The sequence below is a fragment of the Adiantum capillus-veneris genome, chromosome 18 (assembly GCF_014529385.1).
Source record: "Adiantum capillus-veneris isolate H3 chromosome 18, ASM1452938v2, whole genome shotgun sequence".
Taxonomy (NCBI): Eukaryota; Viridiplantae; Streptophyta; class Polypodiopsida; order Polypodiales; family Pteridaceae; genus Adiantum; species Adiantum capillus-veneris.
This window is the reverse complement of record NC_140948.1, coordinates 155738526-155747104: the sequence shown is the minus strand read 5'-3', so window position 1 is coordinate 155747104 and position 8579 is coordinate 155738526. Positions and strand designations below refer to the sequence as shown.

Here is an 8579-nt window from a genome sequence, read left to right as displayed (position 1 = left end):
AACTCTCAAGTGCGGGCTCAGGTTGGTGCCGACCCAAGTCATGATCCGTCTGGCAGCCAACCCAGCTCCGATCCCTAGCCCCAAGTAGTGCCAAGCTCCAAGGTGCCATCAATTCCAAAAAAGAGGATGGACTAAAGATCGTAACATCGATAAGTTTGTACAATTGAGAGATTAATGAATCGAATACAACAAAAAATGCAATACCTTAAAATTTTTACATGAAACTCCGGTTCCAAGTATACCCTTTTTGGGTTGACAAGAACATCATCTAGGAAAAGAGCCATCTTGTGCTGCTTAAAAGATGCACAAAAAAGTTGGCGTGGCACAGTAGCGTTATTCACAATTCCTCACCTCTGGTCCAAGATCCAGAGGTTTAACAATTTCGGAAATCACTTAAGCTAGTAAAATAACAAATACAAAATTGCTTTTTAAAGATTATTTCAGCTCTTGAGTGTCATCCAACAGGGGTGTGTTGAGATTGTACACCGGTTTCAAGGAAGTAAACTTGATTGGCTTGCTTAAGACTTTTCCCGACGCCTTTTTACCCGCCTTCGCACTTCTAGACACATTACTCCACACATCATTCTGTTTCAAAATCAGTGAAAAAAATAAAATAAAAATTGAAGGCATTCAGTTGGCATCTCAGCTTAGAGGCAATCTTTCAATGAATACATATTTAAGACGGTACTTACACTCAAAAGGCCACCATGTTGCCCTGTTAGGCCATTAAGATGGGAAAATGAACGTGCTCCACTTGTAACCCTTATCCTAAAGAAAGGCGGTAAGTTTCCATCAATCTGAGATAATAGACTATTTCCGTTTCTCCACAAAAATGCACTTCACAATCAAGACAAAGGTGTTGATACCTTTTATGCACATCCACATACTCATCAGTCTCATCAACTATCTCCTCCTGCATATAGCATGGAACGAATAAATCAATGGCATGCAAAGAGGCCTCTAAAACAAACTTTCAACCAACAATCCCAAAAGTTTGATTACCGACTTGTAAGTATGATAATTGTAAGACACTTACTTGGATGAGCTCCTCAAAAACATCTTCAAGCGTAATAATACCAATGACTTCCCCTTCAGTATTCTTGCAAGGCTGTCTTGTAGCTTCACTGCCTCCTAATTGTGAGGAACATGTTTGAGAATCTTCACTGCCCACGGTTAGTCTACACTCGTGGGAAGCGTCGGCAGCATCAGCACAATGAGCTGACTTTCCATCTTGAAGATAACACTCATCTCTAGGCGTTTGCCCAGGTGCCACACAATCATCTAGCAGTTGATTGTGAAGATCAGCACATGTAACAGCTTTGCCCCCATTGTTAGCAGTTCGAAAACCGTCACTAGCAGTAGAAACAACTGCTGCCATGTGACTCTGACCTTTCTGAAACTCATTAAGCATGTCGTACAAAGGTGTATCTGCAGGTACCCTGCATATGCAATGGCAGTACGAATTGATATGCAATCAAGAGCAGGCCATATATGAAGCATTACACATGAGAACGTTAACATGCAGCACATTGTAGTAGTTTTAGAGAGAAGGCCATGGGGGCCACACACACACATACATGACTGCATACAGAGAGAGAGAGAGAGAGAGATGCTGAGATAAGGCGATACCTGCTTCTCTTGTTTAATTGATTGAATGAGTACATTATAAAAGACCCATAGGACGTGATCTGGAAGGGTATGAGTGAGAGGTCGTGCCTTTTAATTATTTGGCGGCGGACCAATTACATGCGCCCAATTGGGCTTTGAATTCCAACAGCCCCCCTCAAACGCAATTGGGGCGCAAGACAGGAAGCTCGGAGCTTATTGAAAATTGTGCGTATGTGAAGCTACAAGAGTGGGTTCTTTTTTTGTGTGCCTTGCGACACGTGCGGTGCATAGGTAAGTGATACAAGTTGATGGCGAGGTTATCCTGGATCGATTTTGAACTTTGACTTCTTCATCTTCATTGCGGCTCTTTGTTTAGCACGTCTTTTCTTCATGTGCGGCTTCGACATCAGCATCATCATGGGCTCGACATCTTCCTTTGCGCTTTTGCGGCGCTTTCCACCTTTCCGCAAACTTTCATGCACGATCTCCGCGCCATTGCGATTGTTTGAAGAATTCCGCAAACCATTCTTTAATTACGCTTCGATAGAATGACGCGTTTGACAAGGTACATGGAGCGGCATCTTCTTGATTGAGTTGGAGCATTGGGATGGCGCGAGAAATGATGAAAGAGAGAGGTGGCGGCTATTCATGACATAGTTACCCGGAACGGGAACGGGGAACGGGAACAGAACGGGACGGGAATGGAGAGGAGGAGGGGGCGGTGGAACGGGAACAGGGCCGGAACGGTCCACCTAGAGTAAGGCTTGAATTACCTCCATTCAGCTTAGTCCCAAATAAACTCCTAAACAACCCCAAATATGCCCCCTAACCTGCCCTCAAATTGCACCAAATATGTTCCCCGAACAGCCCCAAATCTGCCCCCAAAAGCCCACTTTTTCCCCCCAAATGCCTACTTTTGCCCGTTCCGTCCCACGTTTTGCCATTCCGCCTCATGTTCCGCCTCGTTCCCCCCATTCCGGAACACTGCCGGAATACTGCTCCGGTTATACCCATTCCGGAACGGCGTTCCGTTCCCATCTCCGTTTCGGGAACGGGCCTCGTTCGGAACGCCGTTTCGGAACGTTTGGGCTGTGTTCCCCCCGTTCCCTGTTACACTAATTCATGAGCGCGGTGGTAGGGCCGTTCCGGCTCTGATACCATGTAGTAGTTTTAGAGAGAAGGCCATGGCAGCCACATGCACACATACATGACTCTGCGCGCGCGCACACGGATGAAATGTTATATTAACGTCTTCAAAGGCCAAAATGACCTATGAGACCAATCTGTCACAAAATGGTGAATCCAATACCATGTCTGGGTACAAAAGAACTAGATACTACTACTAGAATCCATCCTCATCTGCACTCTGGATATCGAGAGAGTATGGCTCAAATCCTCTGCTGCAATCTCCGTCGATGCTGTGTAGCCCCTCTCCTCAATTGTGGCCGTCTAGATCTCCGTAGCTCCAATGCTCAGTCGATGAGAGTGCCGGTAGTGGTCGAATGTGTGTGGGCCGAGCTTTGCAATGATAAATGCTCTTCTGGCTGTCCCATATCTAGTGAAAAGAAATCTATAATCTGTCTCTAGGACTGTCTTATCTCTCCCCAGTAAAGTGTCTCTATATCTGTGTAACTCAAGTAGATATAGCCCAAGACATCTCTGATCCTCATAACTCATGACCCTAGAGAAAGGACCGAAACCCTCTGAATAAGAAGTGGAAACGGCCCCGTATCTCATAGTACACTGTGCAATGACATATGTAATGTAGCTCTGTCTCTGGCTCTAACTGGCATAAGCGGCATATCCTGCTATCTGCTGGTATCCCTCTAAATCAACCAGTCTCAATCTCCAGCTGATGTGAGGATGTGCGTATCTGACCAATGGCACACCGCAAACCATGAGACATATGTGTGTCCATGTAGCTGGTCCGAATCACAAACCCATCTCCTATGAGGTGGAGAAGATGCTCTCTACAGAAATCCATCTTCGTGCCCAACTCCTGTGGCGACTCTATCCATGTCAACCTGGTATCCAGTTGGATCAGGTCCTGACGAATGAGTCTAGTAATCTCCACCCGTGTAAAGAACATCGAGGGTGCCTGAAGAGAGTACTGGAAAGGGGGCAGCCTGTCCATGGTGAAACCATGCGTCTGAAACCATGATGTCATCTGTGCATACCAGCATGAAGTGTCCCCCTGAAGAGCTAACTCTCTGGAAGACTCAAGGGCCAGTTTAGCATATCTTCTCTAGTAGTATCCCACAAGCTGTGCACAAAGGAGACTGATCTGGTAAGCGCCTCAATCTCCATAGGAGGGGCAGCTAGCTCTGCTCGAATGATAGCGTGGGGTACGGAGGCCTTGGCTCTGATCAGTCGAGAGATCATAGATACCAAGGGCCTCTCCATACGTCTCCAACCATCCTGGCCTACAGAAGGTCCCCATGTATGCACCGCATACAACATAGTTGAGTCTACTAAGGTATCAAAGAACCATAACTTTGTCCGAGGTTCCTGGAACTGAACCTGCGAACACATCCTCTCCAAGCCTCCCCAAAGAAAACCTCGGCCCACTGAAGACAACCCAAAGGTAAATGTATGCATCTGTATACTCTACAATCTCGACCATATGTGAAAGTCGGTGCTGATCTCCTGATCCACTATGGTGTGGTGTTAAACACCATAACCTTGGTTTTACCAAGGTTTCCAGACAATCCACTATCCTCTGCAAATTTGTTAATGCATCCAACTATCGCTGCATCCCCTCTGGTGAGTCAGAGATCAACACAATATAACAACAATGGGATCCACGTCCCTACCAGCTGGGCACCTCTATCACCCTCTCTGTCAATGTAATCAGACACCTTATCAACATACATACCGAATAGAATAGGAGACAATGGGCAACATTGTTTCACCCCAATGGTGGAGTGAACTGAATCAAATATCCTCTCTGGAGTGCGTACATGTCCCATCACTAATTTGTATAGAGCTATAATCCCCCAAATCAACACTATGGGAACCCCCATCTCCTACAACTGCGCATCAATTGAGCTCTCGGTACCATGTCAAATGCTTTGCGAAAATCCACAAAGCTACAATAAATCCATCTCCCATGTGACCTGCCCTCCTCACTGATGGCTCTGAGTGTCAGAATATAATCAAGAGTGGAGAAACCCATCCTGAAACCGGCCTGGCCCTTTGCTCGTACACCCTCACCCTCTGCCCAACTACTCAACTGCTGCTCAAGAATGGATGCATACAACAGTGCCAATGTGTGCCCAACCATAATAGTGCGGTAATTCCCAAGCTCTGTAGGACTACCTGCTTTGAAGATGGGCACAATAGTAGACAACCTCCAAGTCTCAGGTAACCCCTCACACATAGCACAATTGAACAACACTGCAAGAACCTTTACCAACATATCTCTGACATGTGTAAAGTGCTCTGCTACTAGACCATCATGATCATATGCCGTGCTGGTCCTCATCTTGTCAATGGCTCTCTTTACCATCTCAGTGGTAAAGAAGGTGTCGGTAGGTGGGCATGGCTGTGTAGGATCTAGAAGGGGGTCCTGTCCAGGAACCGTATATAACGATGAGTCATATTGGCCCCACACATCAGGAGAAGTAATCATTGGGGGAGGGGAGTGCTCATGAAAGAATCGCCATGCTTCTCCTGAGTCTCTACTCAAGAACAGCTGATACAAGTCTCCCTCCATCTGGGCCAAGTAAGCTCGTTTCTTCCGTCGCACAAGCCGTCGGGAAGCAATCCGAGATTGTCTGTAAGTGATGACTCCTAAAAGAAGATCTCTCTGAAGCTGGGCTCTCATCTCTCTGCACTCCTCATCATACCAACTATTCTGGGGCATGCTCCTAGAATATCACCTCCGACCCGGGTTGAGTGTGTGGATATGCCTCTGATGTTGCACTATGCAGTGTCTCAGTCAGTAAAGTGGTGCATTCCTCCACTGAGAGGCCAGGACCAACTGTGCATAGACGGCTATAGATCTCCTCTCTATAAACTGAGTCAGTCTCTGGTGTAAATGTATAACGAGTATATGACCTACCTCCTGATGTCTGGGCTGTACTATACTGAAATGAAACAGAAAATGTCAAAAATGCATGATTCACTGCTATGCCCACTGGTCTGGCTCCCACTATGAAATCCTGAATACAAGGAATAAAGCTTGGCTGTGCCATAACATAGTCCACTGTATTGGCCCCGTGTCTGTGTGGAAAGCATGTGAAACCAACTGCTCCAGGAAATCGCTGTAAGCCATTAAGTATGGCTAACCCATGTGCAATCATCATCTCCATGAGGTATCTCCCATACTCCGTCTGCTCTCTGTCTTGTGAGCATCTGTCAAGCCCTAACTCAACCATATCCACCTCTCTAAGCATCTCATCTGAAGTGTTGTAGAAGACTATCTGAGAGTTGCCCGTTCGGGCATTGAAGTCCCCTAGGAGGATGATATCACCATCCCTAGACAAATCCCATATATCATCATATCTAGTAGAGAGAGAGAGAGAGAGAGAGAGAGAGAGAGAGAGAGAGAGAGAGAGAGAGAGAGAGAGAGAGAGATGACGCTGAGATAAGGCAATAACTGCTTCTCTTGTTTAATTGTTTGAATGAGTACATTATAAATAGCCCATAGGACGTGATTTGGAAGGGTATGAGTAAGAGGTCGTGCCTTTTGGTTATTGCGCGGCAGACCAATTATATGCGCCTAATTGGGCTTGAATTCCAAGACAGAAGAGACTTTTGCCGACTTCCAAGAAGAAAACGCATGAATATGCACAAATAGCTTGCATTGCAGGTGTCCTAATGCATACTTACTAGATGTGCTATTGTTGGCCATTTATATATTTTCTAATTGCTTTACTTGAGGATTGAATTTGAGAGACCTCTCACGTGCAGCGCATTGGATTCTCGTACAGCCATGCTAGATCCTTGCAAATGGAGTCGGACCCTAGATCTCTCTCTCATTAAGGCGATCATTCAGTTACTGTCAGGCTACCAAGTTACCAACACTATCGCCATAGTGGCACAGTTGACAGGAGTCTTGTTGATGTGTTGGCTTATGCACGGAATCATCACTCATAACTCGTTAAGGATTGTCCGTTGTTTATTTCTCTCCCATAGATACAGGATGAAGAAATAAGACAGAAGATGTCCTTCATTGGGCTTTCAAATAACTGATTGGTCGAGTCGTCCATGTGTGCCGTTCTAGGAGACAAACATCATCTACGGAGAGCTTCAGGAGGAATAAGGCAAGAGAAAAGGTCAGAGAGGATAGCCAAACTAAGCTGCTACACGGTTGCTGCAACCTATGTTTGAAAAGGTGATTTCATGTTTTCATATATCAATGTCAATACAAAGGGGTTGATTCGACTACAGCATGGAGTTTCCATAGGCTTGTCGATGGTAATGCACTACAGAGACTTGCGAGAATTCAATCAAGCAACCAATGGCTGTGAACCAACCATCATTCAGCCATCAAAATTGTTGATGGTTGGTTCACAGTCATTAATTGATTAATCTTGTTCCCCCATCTCTACGCAAGATGGGCTTCTCAGATGCTTGGATCAGAGGGGTGTCAGCTTTGTACAGACGGGCACACAGTCAGGTGCTTTTGTCAGGAGGTAGAGGTGATTGCTTCATGCTCACACGTTCGATCAGACAGGGCTGCCCTCTTGTCCCCTTCCTCTTTCTATTCTATGCTGAGGAATTGAGCAGGTTTTTGGTTTGAAAACAGGTTGGATTACATGGCTGCTCCTCCCTATTCGGAGAGATGAGCTACTCGACGCTGAGTTTGCAGATGACTTAGCCTTGTACTTGGATGGCCAGGAGGCCAACCTACACAGGTGTGAGCAGGCTCTTGAGACTTTTTGTTGTGCATCTGGCGCACTGATCAACTGGAGAAAGACAATGGCTTTCTCAGTTGGTAGTGCTCCTACACCCAATTGGATGCCAGGTGAGGGTTTCAGGTGGATTTTTCCAGGGACTGCAGTTCGGTACTTGGGCTGTTAGGTTGGTTTGGACCTGTCTCCCGAGCAGCAGATTGCTCCCCTCCTCCTGTCTATCAAGAGGAAGTTGTTACATTGGAGCTCCGCACGACTTTATTTGGCAGGCAGAGTTGTAGTGGCCAACCAGGTGTTGTTGGCTAATATGTGGTACATCACTTCTTGTTGGATCTTCTCGAGTTCTTGTATTAGCTAGGTAGAGAGGCTGATCAGGAACTTCCTTTGCTCAGGGCGTGACACTCAGATTGCCCGAGCCAAAGTAGCATGGCAGGTCATCACTCGTCCTTGTTCTCAGGGAGGGTTGGGGATAATAGATCCAGCATAGCAAAGAAGATCCCTTCTTGGGAAGTTTATCATCAGAGGACTTCTTCCAGGTGAGGAGCCCTGGAAGGAGTTCTTGCTTCAGCGGCTTAGTGCTAGGGTGCCTCAGGCTCGAGGCCCTTGGCGACCCTCGACTCGATGGATTTTCACAGAGATGCGCAGAGTTGGCATAAGCAGGAGACTGGAGGACCATTTCACTCTGAGTCTGCTCCGATCTTGGGAGCAACTGCGGCGAGGCCTGGAGTAGCGTCAACCTACTTGCACAGAGGAGCGCCTGAGATAGCCCCTTGTTTGGAACCCCATGGTTAGCACTCAGAGAGGCCACTTGGTTGGTAATCGGCCTCATGTTTCCTGGGGTCCCATGGCAGAGGGTCCAGCACGCTCTCTAGGTGATTGGTTACAGTTTTCAGACTTGTCAGAGAAGCTTCAAGGCATTCAGCTACAGGGCATGGGAGGGGTGTTGAGCATGTGTTAGGACATCTCAGAGGCAGTACCAGCTGAGTGGCTCACACCTCTCGAGTCAACAGCGCCCAGATGGATGGGAGCTTTCACGCAACTAGAGGTTCTCATCTCATTTCGGACTTGCTCAAAGACTATACCCTCCCTGTTTATCGAGCTACAAGGTGAGGG

General features: G+C 46.8%; 1 protein-coding gene across 1 annotated transcript in view; it reads right to left on the bottom strand.

Moving 5' to 3' along the window:
* Window positions 1-184: 184 nt before the first annotated feature.
* LOC147436681 (DUF21 domain-containing protein At4g14240-like) overlaps window positions 185-8579 on the bottom strand; it is a 158034-nt gene continuing 149639 nt past the window's right edge. Inside the window, exons 11-14 of the mRNA XM_086489496.1 lie at window positions 1037-1439; window positions 867-913; window positions 693-768; window positions 185-585 (exon numbers count right to left, since the gene is read on the bottom strand). Of these exons, the coding sequence (XP_086345622.1) occupies window positions 436-585; window positions 693-768; window positions 867-913; window positions 1037-1439 (676 nt within the window). The 3' untranslated portion in view covers window positions 185-435. The remainder of the gene's footprint in view (window positions 586-692; window positions 769-866; window positions 914-1036; window positions 1440-8579) is intronic.